The sequence below is a fragment of the Lates calcarifer genome, unplaced genomic scaffold, assembly GCF_001640805.2.
Source record: "Lates calcarifer isolate ASB-BC8 unplaced genomic scaffold, TLL_Latcal_v3 _unitig_639_quiver_2551, whole genome shotgun sequence".
Taxonomy (NCBI): Eukaryota; Metazoa; Chordata; class Actinopteri; family Centropomidae; genus Lates; species Lates calcarifer.
The window spans coordinates 1-20504 of NW_026117867.1; the positions used below are offsets into that span (position 1 = coordinate 1).

Sequence of the window (20504 nt, forward strand, 5' to 3'; positions counted from 1 at the left end):
GGCGACGTCCATCAGCTGATCAGATGTAAGCTGTAACTGACAGTAAGACTCAGGTTATTCTAGAAAAGAACTAGTTTGTACGACGTGTTGTTGGACCACGTCTGAAATCAAAGTGTTTCTATCTGTTGTGAACGTCCACACTGGAAGGTGGAGGTAAAACTGGGAGCTGCCCAGTACAACCAGTCTGATACAAGCAGACACTGAGCAGCTCCACTGAGCAGCTGGAGGTTGTAGGTGCCTTGCTTCAGGGCACTTCAGCAGTGTTGAGTGAGGGAGGGAGAGCTATATGGAGGGTTGGTGAGAGCTGTTGGGACTAAACCAAAGTGAGTGGTGAAGCCAAACACTGAGCTGAAAGCTACAAACAGCTGCAGACTGAGCTGTTGATTCTCAGTGGGATCAGCAGGACTAGTAAACCTTTACCACTACAGGGAGTCGTCTGATTCACTCTTCACATCCAAATATGACTTGATGGACCTTTAGCTTGTGTCTGTCTCTGTGTGGACAGACATAATGTGAGCTAATTCTTCATGATTCCTCCACAGAGTGGACCAGGAGAGCTCAGAGGTTCCCAGTGGTCAGTCTGCCCAGCAGCATCAAACACACCTGGACTCCATATTTATGGTCTGTACATGGACAACAACTACTTTTACATCTGTTGTGTTGACAATAATCTCCATGCTGCACTTTTTAGACCAGTGGATTGTCAGTGTGTCCAACATGGATCTGATGTTTGGCTCCATGATTTTAGTTTGATGGAGTCATTCATATAGTTTTCTGTTCCAGCTGCTGGAGAAGAACATCGTCACTTTTGTGAAGAACGAGCTGAAGAAGATCCAGAAGGTTCTGAGTCCAGATTACCCAGAATGCTTAGAGAGTCAGAGGGAGGATGAGGAGGTGTTGGACGGTGAGGATGAAGAAGAGGAACAGCAGAGAGGAGTTTCTGAAGATCACATGAACTTCCTGAGGAGAATGAAGCAGGAGGAGCTGGCTGACTGTCTGCAGAGCAGTAAGAGGATTTCTCTAAAGATTTAACATGATGGAGAAATGAGACATTTACTGACGTCTCAACACATGGAGGGAAATATGTTCATATATGCATTCTTAGGAGGATTAAACTGTCATATATACTTTAAAATCACTTATTGATATTGTTTCTTTGTTCATTCAGGACATTTTGCTCCAATTTGTCGACGTAAACTTAAATCTAACCTGAAGGAGAAGTTCCAGTGTTTGTTTGAGGGGATCTCTAAAGCAGGAAACCCAACCCTTCTGAATCAGATCTACACAGAGCTCTACATCACAGAGGGAGGGACTGGAGAGGTCAATGATGAACATGAGGTCAGACAGATTGAAACAGCATCCAGGAAACCAGACAGACCAGAAACAACCATCAGACAAGAAGACATCTTTAAAGCCTCACCTGGAAGAGATGAACCAATCAGAACAGTGATGACAAAGGGAGTGGCTGGCATTGGGAAAACAGTCTTAACACAGAAGTTCACTCTGGACTGGGCTGAAGACAAAGCCAACCAGGACATACACTTCACATTTCCATTCACTTTCAGAGAGCTGAATGTGCTGAAAGAGAGAAAAGTTGAGCTTGGTGGAACTTGTTCATCACTTCTTTACTGAAACCAAAGAAGCAGGAATCTGCAGGTTTGAAGAGTTCCAGGTTGTGTTCATCTTTGACGGTCTGGATGAGTGTCGACTTCCTCTGGACTTCCACAACACTGAGATCCTGACTGATGTTACAGAGTCCACCTCAGTGGACGTGCTGCTGACAAACCTCATCAGGGGGAAACTGCTTCCCTCTGCTCGCCTCTGGATAACCACACGACCTGCAGCAGCCAATCAGATCCTCCTGAGTGTGTTGACATGTTGACAGAGGTCAGAGGGTTCACTGACCCACAGAAGGAGGAGTACTTCAGGAAGAGGTTCAGAGATGAGGATCAGGCCAGCAGGATCATCTCCCACATCAAGACCTCACGAAGCCTCCACATCATGTGCCACATCCCAGTCTTCTGCTGGATCACTGCTACAGTTCTGGAGGATGTGTTGAAAACCAGAGAGGGAGGAGAGCTTCCCAAGACCCTGACTGAGATGTACATCCACTTCCTGGTGGTTCAGACCAAACTGAAGACCATCAAGTATGATGGAGGATCTGGGACAGATCCACACTGGATTCCAAAGAGCAGGAAGATGATTGAGTCTCTGGGAAAACTGGCTTTTGAGCAGCTGCAGAAAGGAAACCTGATCTTCTATGAATCAGACCTGACAGAGTGTGGCATCGATATCACAGCAGCCTCAGTGTACTCAGGAGTGTTCACACAGATCTTTAAAGAGGAGAGAGGACTGTACCAGGACAAGGTGTTCTGCTTCGTCCATCTGAGTGTTCAGGAGTTTCTGGCTGCTCTTCATGTCCATCTGACCTTCATCAACTCTGGAGTCAATCTGCTGTCAGACGAACAATCAACCTCCCTGAGGTCTAAACTGTTTGGAGACAAATCAACACTTCTCTACCAGAGTGCTGTGGACAAGGCCTTACGGAGTCCAAATGGACACCTGGACTTGTTCCTCCGCTTCCTCCTGGGTCTTTCGCTGAAGACCAATCAGATTCTCCTACGAGGTCTGCTGACACAGACAGGAAGTGGCTCACGGACCAGTCGGGAAACAGTCCAGTACATCAAGAAGAAGATTGAAGAGACTCCCTCTGCAGAGAAAAGCATCAACCTGTTCCACTGTCTGAATGAACTGAATGATCGTTCTCTGGTAGAGGAGATCCAACAGTCCCTAAGATCAGGACGTCTCTCCACAGATAAACTGTCTCCTGCTCAATGGTCAGCTCTGATCTTCATCTTACTGTCATCAGAAAAAGATCTGGACGTGTTTGACCTGAAGAAATACTCTGCTTCAGAGGAGGCTCTTCTGAGGCTGCTGCCAGTGGTCAAAGCCTCTAACAAAGCTCTGTAAGTACAAACAGAACATGTAGAGTTAGATTTGTTATCAGAATTGAACTGCTGTCTTTTCAACAGGAGAGAAATTAATTTCCTTTCTTCTTTAATTCCTTATCATCATCTCTTCAGACTGAGTGACTGTAACCTCTCAGAGAGAAGCTGTGAAGCTCTGTCCTCACTTCTTAGCTCCCAGTCCTCTAGTCTGAGAGATCTGGACCTGAGTAACAACAACCTGCAGGATTCAGGAGTGAAGATGTTGTCTGTTGGACTGGAGAGTCCACACTGTTCACTGGAGACTCTCAGGTCAGATCAACTTACAGTTTGCTTTAAGTGATGTCTGAAATGTAACAAATATGAACTCTGGTTAATAAACAAAAGCCTGTCCATGTTTTGATGAACTGTGATTAAGATTATTACATATTTGTTAATGACTCATTCAATCATAATAATCATTATCAGCTTGTTTAAAACGGAACAAAAAGGATTTCAGCCAGTCCTGAGACAAGATTACATTTCACCAAAACTATCAACTTTTTATTGTTAACCTTTTAGATGTAGAGGTGATTTTGGTCAAACAGAGCAAATTGAAAGTCTTTTTATATTTAGCTCAGAGTTAAAATGCAGGTCTGTTATTTTCTTGTGAGCTGACAGACAAATGAGACTTTTGTCATCTCTGATTGCTGTTTGGTCCAGTCTCAGTATTTAAGGTGATTACAGTTTAACAAAAAAACACTGTTTGTCCTTTTGCTCATTATTGTCTCTTCAGACTGAGCGGCTGTAACCTCTCAGAGAGAAGCTGTGAAGCTCTGTCCTCAGTTCTCAGCTCCCAGTCCTCTAGTCTGAGAGATCTGGACCTGAGTAACAACAACCTGCAGGATTCAGGAGTGAAGATGTTGTCTGTTGGACTGGAGAGTCCACATTGTTCACTGGAGACTCTCAGGTCAGATTACATTATTTATAAGGGAATATGTGGACAGTTCATGGCGAGCACAGATACCAAAAACATCTCACCATTGGGCTTCATGCTGCCAGCTCATATTACATTATTGTCATTATAAATTACCAGGAATTTTTTCAACCCTGTCACGAAAAACGTTCCCTTTACAAATGCTATGTAAATGTTTCAGACATTAAACCTCTTCCTGCTTTCTCTCATGTTTTCATTTCTTTTTGTCAGGTTGAATCAAACCAGTCTGACAGAGAAAAGCTGTCAGGAGATATCATCAGTTCTCAGCTCCCAGTCCTCTAGTCTGAGAGATCTGGACCTGAGTAACAACAACCTGCAGGATTCAGGAGTGAAGATGTTGTCTGTTGGACTGGAGAGTTCCCAATATCAGCTGATCAGGTCAGTATTCATCAACCAATTTAACTGATGATCATTTAAAACAAAAAACCTGTGGTAAGATTGTGTAAAAAAAGATTTTACTAACCTTTGGCAGAACTTTCCAAATTTCTCTCAATACGTTTTTTCTGGACCAAAAGCAATAGAATAATAATATATGCCCCAGTGTCTTGAACCAAGGGCGAAATAAAAGATAATTAAATCAGGTCACACCATCATGTCTCTATCCTCTACTATATCAATTATCAATAATCACCTTCACCTCTCTGAGATCCTGATCTTGTAATGATCAGATCTTTTGTTGTGTTTAGGAGATAGTAAATCACATCAAACAAATGTCACAGCAAATAAGATGAAGTCACAAAGTCACAGCTTAATGAAAACTATACAGTAGCTGCAGGTTCACTAGACTTCCTCTGTACACAGGACAACATCTGAACCTCAGCTTTGTTTCCACTTTTTAACTCTGAGATCAGTCAATAAACATTATAGACAGAGAAAACACACACACACACACACACACACACACACACACACACACACACATCAAATGTTGAAGACAGATGATGAAATCTTTCCTCCATGTCTCCTCCCTGCTCTGACTCCAGCTCCTTTGTTTCTGTGCTGAATGTACATCCATACATACAAGCCTCCATCTGAACAGAACCATCAAACAGTCTGTGTATGAGAGCCATGTAATGTCCATGTTGTCCTGCTGAAAGAGAATGTGCTGGTCTGACCCCCCCTCCTCCTTTCAGGGTGGAGCCTGGTGGAGTCCGATGGTTGACACCAGGTCTGAAGAAGTGTAAGTGTGTTTTTCATTTGATTGATGAAAACAAAGCAGCTTCAAACTGTCAATCAATGATCAGATGATCGATCAATAACTGCAGCTGTGTTGTGTCTTGTTCTCTCCATCAGATTCCTGTCAACTCACAATCGACACAAACACAGTGAACAGAGAACTCAAACTGTCTGACAACAACAGGAAGGTGACACATGTGAGAGAGGATCAGTCATATCCTGATCATCCAGACAGATTTGATAAGTGGCCTCAGCTGCTGTGTAGAACTGGTCTGACTGGTCGCTGTTACTGGGAGGTCGAGTGGAGAGGAGAGGTTGATATATCAGTGAGTTATGGAGGAATTGGAAGGAAAGGAGACAGAGACTGTTTGTTTGGAGGGAATGATCAGTCCTGGAGACTGTTCTGTTCTGATGATGTTGGTTACTATGTCTGTCACAATAAGACAGGTACATCCATTTCCTCCTCCTTCTCCTCCTCCTCCTCCTCTGTCTCTAACAGAGTAGCAGTGTATGTGGACTGTCCTGCTGGCTCTCTGTCCTTCTACAGAGTCTCCTCTGACTCTCTGATCCACCTCCACACCTTCAACACCACCTTCACTCAACCTCTGTATCCTGGGTTTGGGTTCTGGTCCATTGGTTCCTCAGTGTCTCTGTGTTGAGTGTAGCAGAGAGAGTCTCCTCCTGTTAGAGATCAGTCCAGTCCAGGATCACAGCAGCTGATGTTATTTAGTACCAACCTGATCTCTGGCTGGTTTTAACTGCAGAGTGTAAACCCAACATGTTTTCCACATGATTGACAGTTTGACTGTAAAATGAATCAAATGAACAGAGTCCAGTTGTTGTTGTTTTCTGACAGTAAATGACTGGGAGGTTGAAATCTCTTTCACTTGACGTCCATCTTGTTTTTCATCTTTAAATGATAGTGTGACGTCCTTATGTGCTCCATATCTGGACTCTACTGTAAATACAAAGATACACACTGGTTTGTCGAGTGCAAACAATACATGGACCCAGGAATAAAAACTACACAGAGCAGCTTTAGTTGTGCCATAAAAGCTACTGTGATTCAGATGGAGCTGTTGAGAAAATGAAAGTGAAGAAAAGAACAAACCCGGAGGAAAACTTTCCCAGTTCCACACTCACCTGTCCTGTTGTCCTGCCTCTGGAGAGCTGGGATTGGACGGCAGCTCTGACTTCACCTCCAGTGTCGGCTGGCAGCTGTCGAAGCTCCTCTGCTCACTGAGGAGACTAATGGATTCACAGAATAAAGAGAAACGTGTTCAACAATGTCAAGAAGGGTTGAGATCTCAGAACCTCTGTTACCTACACCAACAGACTGAGATCAAAATCTCCATGTAAAACATTAACACAGAGTTATAATTTATGATTTTGCTGTGATAATTTATACTACATACACTTTTTAAGAGTAAAAAAGAGAAATCTGATCATAAGGTTCTTTGTTGAGTTTTCCAGGAAAGAGGAAGGACTCTCTCCAAAAGGCTTTGTAGTGAGCCAACCAGCCTCAGCTCTTTACCATGTTTGTAACTTCAATAAATATTCAAAGTTAAAGTTGTGGACATCTATTGTATAGTTCTTTATAGACAGTACGATAAAGACTAAAGTGTGTAAAACACCTTAATGCTTCTAAAAGGTGACTTCAGCCAAACAAGATACAACAGATCCTTGTTGCTTACAAAGCCACTAAAGTAACATCCCAGCACCAGACCAAGAACTCAGATCCCTGAGAGGAGAGCTGTTGTTATCGGCCGTGGATGGTGACTGTATCTGACCCAGCTAGGTGCAGCTCCAGAGGCAGCAGGGTAGGTGCCCGGAGGTAGGCCGTTAGAAACCAGGCCAGTCTCCTCACTACCAGCTTCAATAGCCTCAGAAACTACAGCTGGGACCAGGACCTACTTTATCTGAAGGCTCGGACCCTTAGATCAGATGGTCCAGACCACCTGTACAGGAGTAATCCTGATCTAACAAGAATCACATGTAGAGTCTTAAAGACTGGAAGCAGCTGACTGATGACTGATGTCTGATTGACAGGCGGCTCACTGAACAGGTCCAGAACACAAGTGTAAAGAGGAGACGCTGTCAGTGTTGGAGTTCTGACCATGAGCAGCAGCAACAACACAAACACATCTGAACTCAAAGACAAAGTTACCTTCTCTGGTTGTGTTTCTCTGTTTAGCTGTCGACGCTCAGCAGACGAGAAAAAAAACGTACTTTAACTTCCGGTTTGTTGACGCAATCAAAGAAAATACAGCAAAGATGGTGTAGTGACGACGAGATAGTTGACTCCACCCACAAATAACGGAGCAGGTGACCAGAGCACAGACTCGTCTCCGGTTTCCAGTTGACTTTCACTTTGTCTGCTGATCGTGGCGCAGCGTCTTTCCTCCATCTAAAGGTAATGTAAGCGACATGTGTCAGTGTTTTCCTGTTGAATGAGTCTTGCTCATGTTGTTAGTGGCGGCTGCTGTCAGCTGCTTCCACTGGAAACAGCAGAAATCTGCCGCTCGCTTCTTCAACTCACTCACAACTAACGGCTGCGTCTTTAACCCATATGTGGAGATGTGGAGTTGAAGCGGTGGAATCAGAGTAGAAGCAGAGTCAGTTGATGTCAGTAGTTGAACACTGAGTCGTTATTACTGTGTAGCTCCACTTACTGATGACTGAAGGCAGCTTTTCCCGACACTACAGGACTGATGTAGACTCAGTGTGGCAGTCAGAGGGGCTGAGGACCTCATCTGGTCCTTACATGTGATCCAGAGTCAGACTGTGGATCACACAGACTAAAAGGCCCTGACACCTTCACATTTATTAACAAGTCCAGGTAGAAAACAACTATTAAACTTTTCTACTGTTTCACTTCACTGTTCATGTGTTTTGTCTCATAGACCGAAGCTGTTGATCTTGTGTCTTGTTTCGATGTGTCAGCTGAGGTCATGTGAGAACTAAATGTGGTTTTCACTTCTCTTTTGTTGAGGTTCAGATTTCTGTTTCCAAGCATTTGAACTAGTTTGGACACGAGACATTAATCACAGGTCAGATAGAGACAGAGTTCAGTTGGTCCTCTTCCAACAAATTCATTCAAATCAATCAGGTTACGAGCATCATGCATTTAAAACAGCTTCTCTCAATGTCAGATCTCTGTCCAACTATTAATTCATCAGACTTTACTTGTTTAGCACTTTTCAGACAAAATAATGTGACACAAAGTGGTTTAGACAATAAGGAACAGAAACCTCCCCTCACCCACTTATGAAGCAATGAACAGAGGAAACACTGTCATCACTTTAAAATGAGAAAACACCAGAGGCAGGATAAAGATTTAAAGAATTAGAAAAGCGAGACATTAAGTTAATTGATTAAAAATAACAGAGATAAAGATAAAATCATAAAATACTAAAAGAGACGAGATGTACTGAAGTAAGAAAGACCAGGAATAAAGCTCGGCTTTTAAAAAGAAAACAATCCAAAAGATGTGGGAATTATCCTGATTTAATGAACTGGTTGATCGTTTTAATAAGAAATGTTTATCTACTCTAAATAATATAGCTCCTGAGAGCGTCCTCCAGCCCTCTGGATGATTTACAGAATCTATTGGGTCCTGTTTACTTCTTGGGTTAGGGTTAGGGTTATCAGAGTAACCCTAAGAGTGTAATCAGAGTGTTTGCTGATGAATATAGGACGGTTATGAAAACTAGGCAGTTAGAGCAGACATGACAGACATTCACAATCTAAACTGCACCAATTTAGGAACATTTCAGATCTGAAGCAGGTTAAAAAGGTGATCAGCAGAAAAACGCAGACAAAGTGAAATGTAGCCACTGCAGGAAAAAGTCACAGCAGCAGGTGGTAAAACATCTAACGTACACAGATCAGCCACAACATTAAGACCACTGACAGAGGAAGAGAATAACATGAACATGATTATCTTGGTACAATGCAGTGTTCTGCTGGGAAACCTTGGGTCCTGACATTCATCTGGATGTTATTTGACACATACCACCCATGGCAACAGCACTCCCTAATGAAAGGGGCCTCCCCTGTGTAAATATCACACCTCCATTGCCCTGGGACTTCTACTTTAACACAGCTGTGGACAATGTGGACAACCCTTGTTCTGCTGATTGTGATGCTGCTGTTGACTTGACTGCAGCTCCATGACTCCATCTAGTGGAGTGATAGTAGAAGTAGAGCAGCTGATGGCAGCTTCCTCTGCCTCACTGCTGTCTGACTGCATTCAATTGACACTGATATGAAAGAGGAAAGAAGAAGATCAGTGGAGGAGCAGCTGAGATTTCTCCAGGAGAAATGATCTGAGTCAATGAGCAGATGAATGATTTGTGTTTCCTCTCCAGGTGAAGGTAGAAAGTGTGTGTGAGCTGATGTGGATGTGAATGGAGCAGCATGAATCAGAGTGAGGACAGAGAGGAGGGAGTCCCTCCCTCTAAAACCACTCTGTGTGGGGAACATGAGAGCCAGACCAAAGCTCAGAGGTGAGATGAGGATCTCTAACTGTCCATGACTCTTCTCCATGTCAGAGCTCAGCACTCACATCACTGCACCATCATTATTCACACTCACTGCTCTGTGTGTGTTGTGTTCAAGCCCAGAGCAGCAGCACTCACCACACTCTGCTGGACCTGGACCTGGACCTGGACCCAGCTGTGTGTCCATGAAGAGCAACAAGTCAATGGATCGTCCTCCTCTTCATTTCAAACAATCTGTTGATGGAAGGTGAGAATTTCAAACTGACAGAAAGACATTTCACAGTAAAAGTTAGTTTTTGTGTTTGAACATATTTTCCATCAGTTTTTATTCAACATGCAGATTCATCAGTTCTGTTTTAGTTTCAGGATCCAGCAGCAGAGACCAGACTCTCCTGGACCCAGCTGCGTCTCCTTAAAGAAGGACGACTCAAAGAAGTTTTTTATCAAGTTTAAAAGGCGACGTCCATCAGCTGATCAGATGTAAGCTGTAACTGACAGTGAGACTCAGGTTATTCTAGAAAAGAACTATTTTGTACGACGTGTTGTTGGACCACGTCTGAAATCAAAGTGTTTCTATCTGTTGTGAACGTCCACACTGGAAGGTGGAGGTAAAACTGGGAGCTGCCCAGTACAACCAGTCTGATACAAGCAGACACTGAGCAGCTCCACTGGAGCAGCTGGAGGTTGTAGGTGCCTTGCTTCAGGGCACTTCAGCAGTGTTGAGTGAGGGAGGGAGAGCTATATGGAGGGTTGGTGAGAGCTGTTGGGACTAAACCAAAGTGAGTGGTGAAGCCAAACACTGAGCTGAAAGCTACAAACAGCTGCAGACTGAGCTGTTGATTCTCAGTGGGATCAGCAGGACTAGTAAACCTTTACCACTACAGGGAGTCGTCTGATTCACTCTTCACATCCAAATATGACTTGATGGACCTTTAGCTTGTGTCTGTCTCTGTGTGGACAGACATAATGTGAGCTAATTCTTCATGATTCCTCCACAGAGTGGACCAGGAGAGCTCAGAGGTTCCCAGTGGTCAGTCTGCCCAGCAGCATCAAACACACCTGGACTCCATATTTATGGTCTGTACATGGACAACAACTACTTTTACATCTGTTGTGTTGACAATAATCTCCATGCTGCGCTTTTTAGACCAGTGGATTGTCAGTGTGTCCAACATGGATCTGATGTTTGGCTCCATGATTTTAGTTTGATGGAGTCATTCAGATAGTTTTCTGTTCCAGCTGCTGGAGAAGAACATCGTCACTTTTGTGAAGAACGAGCTGAAGAAGATCCAGAAGGTTCTGAGTCCAGATTACCCAGAATGCTTAGAGACTCAGAGGGAGGATGAGGAGGTGTTGGACGGTGAGGATGAAGAGCAGAGGAGCAGCAGAGAGGAGTTTCTGAAGATCACAGTGAACTTCCTGAGGAGAATGAAGCAGGAGGAGCTGGCTGACTGTCTGCAGAGCAGTAAGAGGATTTCTCTAAAGATTTAACATGATGGAGAAATGAGACATTTACTGACGTCTCAACACATGGAGGGAAATATGTTCATATATGCATTCTTTAGGAGGATTAAACTGTCATATATACTTTATAAATCACTTACTGATATTGTGTCTTTGTTCATTCAGGACATTTTGCTCCAATTTGTCGACGTAAACTTAAATCTAACCTGAAGGAGAAGTTCCAGTGTTTGTTTGAGGGGATCTCTAAAGCAGGAAACCCAACCCTTCTGAATCAGATCTACACAGAGCTCTACATCACAGAGGGAGGGACTGGAGAGGTCAATGATGAACATGAGGTCAGACAGATTGAAACAGCATCCAGGAAACCAGACAGACCAGAAACAACCATCAGACAAGAAGACATCTTTAAAGCCTCACCTGGAAGAGATGAACCAATCAGAACAGTGATGACAAAGGGAGTGGCTGGCATTGGGAAAACAGTCTTAACACAGAAGTTCACTCTGGACTGGGCTGAAGACAAAGACAACCAGGACATACACTTCACATTTCCATTCACTTTCAGAGAGCTGAATGTGCTGAAAGAGAAAAAGTTGAGCTTGGTGGAACTTGTTCATCACTTCTTTACTGAAACCAAAGAAGCAGGAATCTGCTGGTTTGAAGAGTTCCAGGTTGTGTTCATCTTTGACGGTCTGGATGAGTGTCGACTTCCTCTGGACTTCCACAACACTGAGATCCTGACTGATGTTACAGAGTCCACCTCAGTGGACGTGCTGCTGACAAACCTCATCAGGGGGAACCTGCTTCCCTCTGCTCGCCTCTGGATAACCACACGACCTGCAGCAGCCAATCAGATCCCTCCTGAGTGTGTTGACATGGTGACAGAGGTCAGAGGGTTCACTGACCCACAGAAGGAGGAGTACTTCAGGAAGAGGTTCAGAGATGAGGATCAGGCCAGCAGGATCATCTCCCACATCAAGACCTCACGAAGCCTCCACATCATGTGCCACATCCCAGTCTTCTGCTGGATCACTGCTACAGTTCTGGAGGATGTGTTGAAAACCAGAGAGGGAGGAGAGCTTGCCCAAGACCCTGACTGAGATGTACATCCACTTCCTGGTGGTTCAGACCAAACTGAAGACCATCAAGTATGATGGAGGATCTGGGACAGATCCACACTGGATTCCAAAGAGCAGGAAGATGATTGAGTCTCTGGGAAAACTGGCTTTTGAGCAGCTGCAGAAAGGAAACCTGATCTTCTATGAATCAGACCTGACAGAGTGTGGCATCGATATCACAGCAGCCTCAGTGTACTCAGGAGTGTTCACACAGATCTTTAAAGAGGAGAGAGGACTGTACCAGGACAAGGTGTTCTGCTTCGTCCATCTGAGTGTTCAGGAGTTTCTGGCTGCTCTTCATGTCCATCTGACCTTCATCAACTCTGGAGTCAATCTGCTGTCAGACGAACAATCAACCTCCCTGAGGTCTAAACTGTTTGGAGACAAATCAACACTTCTCTACCAGAGTGCTGTGGACAAGGCCTTACGGAGTCCAAATGGACACCTGGACTTGTTCCTCCGCTTCCTCCTGGGTCTTTCGCTGAAGACCAATCAGATTCTCCTACGAGGTCTGCTGACACAGACAGGAAGTGGCTCACGGACCAGTCGGGAAACAGTCCAGTACATCAAGAAGAAGATTGAAGAGACTCCCTCTGCAGAGAAAAGCATCAACCTGTTCCACTGTCTGAATGAACTGAATGATCGTTCTCTGGTAGAGGAGATCCAACAGTCCCTAAGATCAGGACGTCTCTCCACAGATAAACTGTCTCCTGCTCAATGGTCAGCTCTGATCTTCATCTTACTGTCATCAGAAAAAGATCTGGACGTGTTTGACCTGAAGAAATACTCTGCTTCAGAGGAGGCTCTTCTGAGGCTGCTGCCAGTGGTCAAAGCCTCTAACAAAGCTCTGTAAGTACAAACAGAACATGTAGAGTTAGATTTGTTATCAGAATTGAACTGCTGTCTTTTCAACAGGAGAGAAATTAATTTCCTTTCTTCTTTAATTCCTTATCATCATCTCTTCAGACTGAGTGACTGTAACCTCTCAGAGAGAAGCTGTGAAGCTCTGTCCTCACTTCTTAGCTCCCAGTCCTCTAGTCTGAGAGATCTGGACCTGAGTAACAACAACCTGCAGGATTCAGGAGTGAAGATGTTGTCTGTTGGACTGGAGAGTCCACACTGTTCACTGGAGACTCTCAGGTCAGATCAACTTACAGTTTGCTTTAAGTGATGTCTGAAATGTAACAAATATGAACTCTGGTTAATAAACAAAAGCCTGTCCATGTTTTGATGAACTGTGATTAAGATTATTACATATTTGTTAATGACTCATTCAATCATAATAATCATTATCAGCTTGTTTAAAACGGAACAAAAAGGATTTCAGCCAGTCCTGAGACAAGATTACATTTCACCAAAACTATCAACTTTTTATTGTTAACCTTTTAGATGTAGAGGTGATTTTGGTCAAACAGAGCAAATTGAAAGTCTTTTTATATTTAGCTCAGAGTTAAAATGCAGGTCTGTTATTTTCTTGTGAGCTGACAGACAAATGAGACTTTTGTCATCTCTGATTGCTGTTTGGTCCAGTCTCAGTATTTAAGGTGATTACAGTTTAACAAAAAAACACTGTTTGTCCTTTTGCTCATTATTGTCTCTTCAGACTGAGTCGGCTGTAACCTCTCAGAGAGAAGCTGTGAAGCTCTGTCCTCAGTTCTCAGCTCCCAGTCCTCTAGTCTGAGAGATCTGGACCTGAGTAACAACAACCTGCAGGATTCAGGAGTGAAGATGTTGTCTGTTGGACTGGAGAGTCCACATTGTTCACTGGAGACTCTCAGGTCAGATTACATTATTTATAAGGGAATATGTGGACAGTTCATGGCGAGCACAGATACCAAAAACATCTCACCATTGGGCTTCATGCTGCCAGCTCATATTACATTATTGTCATTATAAATTACCAGGAATGTTTTCAACCCTGTCACGAAAAACGTTCCCTTTACAAATGCTATGTAAATGTTTCAGACATTAAACCTCTTCCTGCTTTCTGTCATGTTTTCCATTCCTTTTTTGTCAGGTTGAATCAAACCAGTCTGACAGAGAAAAGCTGTCAGGAGATATCATCAGTTCTCAGCTCCCAGTCCTCTAGTCTGAGAGATCTGGACCTGAGTAACAACAACCTGCAGGATTCAGGAGTGAAGATGTTGTCTGTTGGACTGGAGAGTTCCCAATATCAGCTGATCAGGTCAGTATTCATCAACCAATTTAACTGATGATCATTTAAAACAAAAAACCTGTGGTAAGATTGTGTAAAAAAAGATTTTACTAACCTTTGGCAGAACTTTCCAAATTTCTCTCAATACGTTTTTTCTGGACCAAAAGCAATAGAATAATAATATATGCCCCAGTGTCTTGAACCAAGGGCGAAATAAAAGATAATTAAATCAGGTCACACCATCATGTCTCTATCCTCTACTATATCAATTATCAATAATCACCTTCACCTCTCTGAGATCCTGATCTTGTAATGATCAGATCTTTTGTTGTGTTTAGGAGATAGTAAATCACATCAAACAAATGTCACAGCAAATAAGATGAAGTCACAAAGTCACAGCTTAATGAAAACTATACAGTAGCTGCAGGTTCACTAGACTTCCTCTGTACACAGGACAACGTCTGAACCTCAGCTTTGTTTCCACTTTTTAACTCTGAGATCAGTCAATAAACATTATAGACAGAGAAAACACACCACCACACACACACACCACATCAAATGTTGAAGACAGATGATTAAATCTTCATCAAGCCTCCATCTGAACAGAACCATCAAACAGTCTGTGTATGAGAGCCATGTAATGTCCATGTTGTCCTGCTGAAAGAGAATGTGCTGGTCTGACCCCCCTCCTCCTTTCAGGGTGGAGCCTGGTGGAATCCGATGGTTGACACCAGGTCTGAGGAAGTGTAAGTGTGTTTTTCATTTGATTGATGAAAACAAAACAGCTTCAAACTGTCAATCAATGATCAGATGATCGATCAATAACTGCAGCTGTGTCTTGTTCTCTCCATCAGATTCCTGTCAACTCACAATCGACACAAACACAGTGAACACAGAACTCAAACTGTCTGACAACAACAGGAAGGTGACACATGTGGAGGAGGATCAGTCATATCCTGATCATCCAGACAGATTTGATCAGTGTCCTCAGCTGCTGTGTAGAACTGGTCTGACTGGTCGCTGTTACTGGGAGGTCGAGTGGAGAGGAGAGGTTGATATCTCAGTGAGTTACAGAGGAATCAGAAGGAAAGGAGACAGTGACTGTAGGTTTGGACTGAACGATCAGTCCTGGAGTCTGAGATGTTCTGATGATGGTTTCTCTGTCTGTCACAATAACATGAAGACATCTATCTCCTCCTCGTCCTCCTCCTCCTCCTCTGTCTCTAACAGAGTAGCAGTGTATGTGGACTGTCCTGCTGGCTCTCTGTCCTTCTACAGAGTCTCCTCTGACTCTCTGATCCACCTCCACACCTTCAACACCACATTCACTGAACCTCTGTATCCTGGGTTTACAGTCTGGTCCATTGGTTCCTCAGTGTCTCTGTGTTGAGTGTAGCAGAGAGAGTCTCCTCCTGTTAGAGATCAGTCCAGTCCAGGATCACAGCAGCTGATGTTATTTAGTACCAACCTGATCTCTGGCTGGTTTTAACTGCAGAGTGTAAACCCAACATGTTTTCCACATGATTGACAGTTTGACTATAAAATGAATCAAATGAACAGAGTCCAGTTGTTGTTGTTTTCTGACAGTAAATGACTGGGAGGTTGACGTCCATCTTGTTTTTCATCTTTAAATGATAGAATGACATCCTTATGTGCTCCATATTTGGGCTTTTAAAAACCGTGTAAGAGACTGGGTTTTGTGGCAACAAGTGATTTGAGATAAGATATTTAATCTTTCGAGTTTACACTAAAAAGGGAATATAGAAGAACTCTAAGATTTTAGTTTGTTTTCTCCACTTCTAGTTTTTCTCCAATAAAGTACATGGCAGTAGTTTCCATAGTGTAGGGGTTATCATGTTGGCCTAAGCAAAAAGTCCCCAGTTTGAAACTGGGTGGAAACACAAACTTCTGTCTTCTGTTTTATACAATATTTCTAGAATCAAACTATAGACTCCTAAAGATCACTGGTTTGAATTGTTGTTAAACTGAGTCTATAGGTTCCACTGTAATGACCAAACAACCTATATCTGTGTGCTCATCAGCCCCACACTGTTTGAATGTGATCAGCTCAGTTTGTATTTGCGTTGAACAGGACAGTACCTGTTCTTCCTCTCTCCTCTTCATCACCTTCTCGCTTTCTCTTTCTCTCAGTCTCCTGATCTTGTTCTTTCACTTTCCTCTGTGTCACTGAACAAAGGACACACAGGCTCAGTTGACATTTCTGGAAATGTTACTGTCCTCTGCTGCCATAATCTGACAATGAAGAGAAACAGCAATTTCAAATCTTTATATAAACTGAACTGAATGAAATTTTAAATTTTAAATTTTAAACTTTCTCATTCTGACACTGGATAAAGGTAAATCAGGAATAAATTCAGCGTTTAAGAGTGAATGAAGTTGAGGTCTTGTTTTTTATCAATGGGACATGAATGCAGCATTTGAAGCACAATTGAAGTGCTTCTATACGTTTCAATTCTACAAAAAAAGTTGCTACATAGAAATACATTGGATTCCATTTACATCAGAGGTCAAAAGTTGAAAATGGGTGTAATGTCAGAAGTCAGAAAAACAGCTCACAGAGACTTTACAGTAGCTCTTTTGGAAAATACACAAGTTAAAAACAAATCTACATTCCACCTGAAGAACACCTTATTTGTTAACATTAGATTTTAATCTAAATGCTTTAGAAAGTCTTAAAAGAAATCTTAAAATGCTGTTCAATTTAATGGTCCGAGTTAACTCATGAATGTGACCCATTTCATAGGTATCCTGCACTAGCCATTGTTAGCAATACCCATTGATAAGACCCGTTGATAAGAATGCTCTACTATATGCTGCGCAAAACTGTTGCACTGTAAACTCCCTGTTCATTGCCTTACACATTTTTGCACAAACATAATGACCACTACACTTCTAAAAAAATCTGTGTTTCCGCCCAGTGTTAACTGGTAAATTGATCTGTTATCGAATAGTATAAGAAAAAAGTATAAATGGAAATCTCAAGTTTTTCTGTTTTGATTTTTTTAACAAGCATGTGTAAGTCACAGCGAAAACACTGTGTTTCCACCCAGTTTCGAATTGGGGACCTTTCGCGAGTGAGGCGAACGTGATAACCACTACACTACGGAAACTACTGCAAATAAGCTTTTTTTCAAGAACATAACTCTTCTTTCGTTAGCTGGTAAATTTCATCTATTGACAAAGATTTGTAAGCCAAGGTGGACAAGTCAAAGATGCCTGTTTTCATATGTTAAGGAACATGTATGAGTCACAATGGAAAAATCTGTGTTTCCGCCCAGTTTCGAACTGGGGACCTTTTGCATGTTAGGCAAACGTGATGACCACTACACTACAGAAACTACTGCCATGTTTGCTATCGGAGAACACATCGTAAACTGTCCTTTCGTGGCCTTTGAAGTCTTGAAATGTAACAAAGTGTTAGCTGGTAAATTTGATCTGTTATCGAATAGTATAAGAAAAAGTATAAATGGAAATCGCAAATTTTCTGTTTTGATTTCTTAACAAGCATGTGTAAGTCACAGCGAAACATTGTGTTTCCGCCCAGTTTTGAACTGGGGAACCTTTCGCGTGTGAGGCGAACGTGATAACCACTACACTACGGAAACTACTGCAAAGTAAGCTTTTTTTCAAGAACATAACACTTCTTTCGTCACATGAGAAACAAAATAACTTCCATAGAAAGTCAAAAGACTACAACAACTCCCGTCGGGGAATCGAACCCCGGTCTTCCGCCGTGACAGGCGGAGATACTGTCCACTATACTAACGAGGAGAGCCGAAAACAATTTTGTGACCATATTGAAAAAAACTTGACAATTTCTGTTGCCTAAACCTCACAAAGCGTTAGCTGGTAAATTTCATCTATTGACAAAGATTTGTAAGCCAAGGACCTGTTTTCATATGTTAAGGAACACGTATGAGTCACAGTGGAAAAATCTGTGTTTCCGCCCAGTTTCGAACTGGCGTTACGATGTGTTCTCCGATAGCAAACATGGCAGGGAGAGGTGGAGAGGTGAAAACAATCTTGTGACCATATTGAAAAAAACTTGACAATTTCTGTTGCCTAAACCTCACAAAGCGTTAGCTGGTAAATTTCATCTATTGACAAAGATTTGTAAGCCAAGGTGGACAAGTCAAAGATGCCTGTTTTCATATGTTAAGGAACATGTATGAGTCACAATGGAAAAATCTGTGTTTCCGCCCAGTTTCGAACTGGGGACCTTTTGTGTGTTAGGCAAACGTGATGACCACTACACTACGGAAACTACTGCCATGCTTGCTATCGGAGAACATATCGTAAACTGTCCTTTCGTGGCCTTTGAAGTCTTGAAATGTAACAAAGTGTTAGCTGGTAAATTTGATCTGTTATCGAATAGTATAAGAAAAAAGTATAAATGGAAATCTCAAATTTTCTGTTTTGATTTCTTAACAAGCATGTGTAAGTCACAGCGAAAACACTGTGTTTCCGCCCAGTTTCGAACTGGGGACCTTTGCGTGTGAGGCGAACGTGATAACCACTACACTACGGAAACTACTGCAAAGTAAGCTTTTTTTCAAGAACATAACTCTTCTTTCGTCACATGAGAAACAAAATAACTTCCATAGAAAGTCAAAAGGACTACAACAACTCCCCGTCGGGGAATCGAACCCCGGTCTTCCGCGTGACAGGCGGAGATACTGTCCACTATACTAACGAGGAGAGCTGAAAACAATTTTGTGACCATATTGAAAAAAAACTTGACAATTTCTGTTGCCTAAACCTCACAAAGCGTTAGCTGGTAAATTTCATCTATTGACAAAGATTTGTAAGCCAAGGTGGACAAGTCAAAGATGCCTGTTTTCATATGTTAAGGAACATGTATGAGTCACAATGGAAAAATCTGTGTTTCCCGCCCAGTTTCGAACTGGGGACCTTTTGTGTGTGTTAGGCAAACGTGATGACACTACACTACGGAAACTACTGCCATGCTTGCTATCGGAGAACATATCGTAAACTGTCCTTTCGTGGCCTTTGAAGTCTTGAAATGTAACAAAGTGTTAGCTGGTAAATTTGATCTGTTATCGAATAGTATAAGAAAAAAGTATAAATGGAAATCTCAAATTTTCTGTTTTGATTTCTTAACAAGCATGTGTAAGTCACAGCGAAAACACTGTGTTTCCGCCCAGTTTCGAACTGGGGACCTTTCGCGTGTGAGGCGAACGTGATAACCACTACACTACGGAAACTACTGCAAAGTAAGCTTTTTTTCAAGAACATAACTCTTCTTTCGTCACATGAGAAACAAAATAACTTCCATAGAAAGTCAAAAGGACTACAACAACTCCCCGTCGGGAATCGAACCCCGGTCTTCCGCGTGACAGGCGGAGATACTGTCCACTATACTAACGAGGAGAGCTGAAAACAATTTTGTGACCATATTGAAAAAACTTGACAATTTCTGTTGCCTAAACCTCACAAAGCGTTAGCTGGTAAATTTCATCTATTGACAAAGATTTGTAAGCCAAGTTGGACAAGTCAAAGATGCCTGTTTTCATATGTTAAGGAACATGTATGAGTCACAATGGAAAAATCTGTGTTTCCGCCCAGTTTCGAACTGGGGACCTTTTTGCGTGTTAGGCAAACGTGATGACCACTACACTACGGAAACTACTGCCATGTTGGCTATCGGAGAACACATCGTAAACTGTCCTTTCGTGGCCTTTGAAGTCTTGAAATGTAACAAAGTGTTAGCTGGTAAATTTGATCTGTTATCGAATAGTATAAGAAAAAAGTATAAATGGAAATCTCAAATTTTCTGTTTTGATTTCTTAACAAGCATGTGTAAGTCACAGCGAAAACACTGTGTTTCCGCCCAGTTTCGAACTGGGGACCTTTTCGCGTGTGAGGCGAACGTGATAACCACTACACTATGGAAACTACTGCAAAGTAAGCTTTATTCAAGAACATAACTCTTCTTTCGTCACATGAGAAACAAAATAACTTCCATAGAAAGTCAAAAGGACTACAACAACTCCCCCGTCGGGGAATCGAACCCCGGTCTTCCGCGTGACAGGCGGAGATACTGTCCACTATACTAACGAGGAGAGCTGAAAACAATTTTGTGACCATATTGAAAAAAACTTGACAATTTCTTTGCCTAAACCTCACAAA

The 20504-nt window shown here is 42.5% G+C and overlaps 2 protein-coding genes and 10 non-coding genes across 12 annotated transcripts; 2 read left to right on the top strand and 10 right to left on the bottom strand.

The window, feature by feature from the left end:
* The first annotated feature begins 11 nt into the window (after positions 1-11).
* LOC108879354 (NLR family CARD domain-containing protein 3-like) lies at positions 12-6670 on the top strand. The gene is given in 11 exon segments (XM_051069149.1): positions 12-25; positions 543-621; positions 784-1006; positions 1169-1590; positions 1592-1853; positions 1856-2966; positions 3084-3257; positions 3721-3894; positions 4132-4299; positions 5055-5101; positions 5215-6670. Coding segments are annotated over 10 exon segments (3126 nt in total). The 5' UTR covers positions 12-25; positions 543-618; the 3' UTR covers positions 5757-6670.
* Positions 6671-12146: 5476 nt separating this feature from the next.
* LOC127142138 (protein NLRC3-like) lies at positions 12147-16725 on the top strand. The gene is made up of 5 exons (XM_051069150.1): positions 12147-13027; positions 13145-13318; positions 14196-14363; positions 15033-15079; positions 15188-16725. Exons 1-5 carry the CDS (start codon positions 12162-12164, stop codon positions 15721-15723), a joined length of 1791 nt encoding a protein of 596 aa, XP_050925107.1. The 5' UTR covers positions 12147-12161; the 3' UTR covers positions 15724-16725.
* A 666-nt stretch (positions 16726-17391) lies between these two features.
* On the bottom strand, positions 17392-17464 carry trnav-cac (transfer RNA valine (anticodon CAC)). Its single transcript has one exon. It is a non-coding gene; the product is annotated as a tRNA-Val (tRNA).
* A 155-nt stretch (positions 17465-17619) lies between these two features.
* Positions 17620-17692, bottom strand: trnav-aac (transfer RNA valine (anticodon AAC)). Its single transcript has one exon. It is a non-coding gene; the product is annotated as a tRNA-Val (tRNA).
* A 193-nt stretch (positions 17693-17885) lies between these two features.
* Positions 17886-17959, bottom strand: trnav-cac (transfer RNA valine (anticodon CAC)). Its single transcript has one exon. It is a non-coding gene; the product is annotated as a tRNA-Val (tRNA).
* Positions 17960-18545: 586 nt separating this feature from the next.
* trnav-aac (transfer RNA valine (anticodon AAC)) lies at positions 18546-18618 on the bottom strand. The gene has a single exon. It is a non-coding gene; the product is annotated as a tRNA-Val (tRNA).
* Positions 18619-18813: 195 nt separating this feature from the next.
* Positions 18814-18885, bottom strand: trnav-cac (transfer RNA valine (anticodon CAC)). Its single transcript has one exon. It is a non-coding gene; the product is annotated as a tRNA-Val (tRNA).
* Positions 18886-18980: 95 nt separating this feature from the next.
* On the bottom strand, positions 18981-19052 carry trnad-guc (transfer RNA aspartic acid (anticodon GUC)). The gene has a single exon. It is a non-coding gene; the product is annotated as a tRNA-Asp (tRNA).
* Positions 19053-19506: 454 nt separating this feature from the next.
* Positions 19507-19579, bottom strand: trnav-cac (transfer RNA valine (anticodon CAC)). The gene has a single exon. It is a non-coding gene; the product is annotated as a tRNA-Val (tRNA).
* Positions 19580-19927: 348 nt separating this feature from the next.
* Positions 19928-20001, bottom strand: trnav-aac (transfer RNA valine (anticodon AAC)). The gene has a single exon. It is a non-coding gene; the product is annotated as a tRNA-Val (tRNA).
* Positions 20002-20196: 195 nt separating this feature from the next.
* On the bottom strand, positions 20197-20270 carry trnav-cac (transfer RNA valine (anticodon CAC)). Its single transcript has one exon. It is a non-coding gene; the product is annotated as a tRNA-Val (tRNA).
* Positions 20271-20365: 95 nt separating this feature from the next.
* On the bottom strand, positions 20366-20437 carry trnad-guc (transfer RNA aspartic acid (anticodon GUC)). Its single transcript has one exon. It is a non-coding gene; the product is annotated as a tRNA-Asp (tRNA).
* Between the last annotated feature and the right edge of the window lie 67 nt (positions 20438-20504).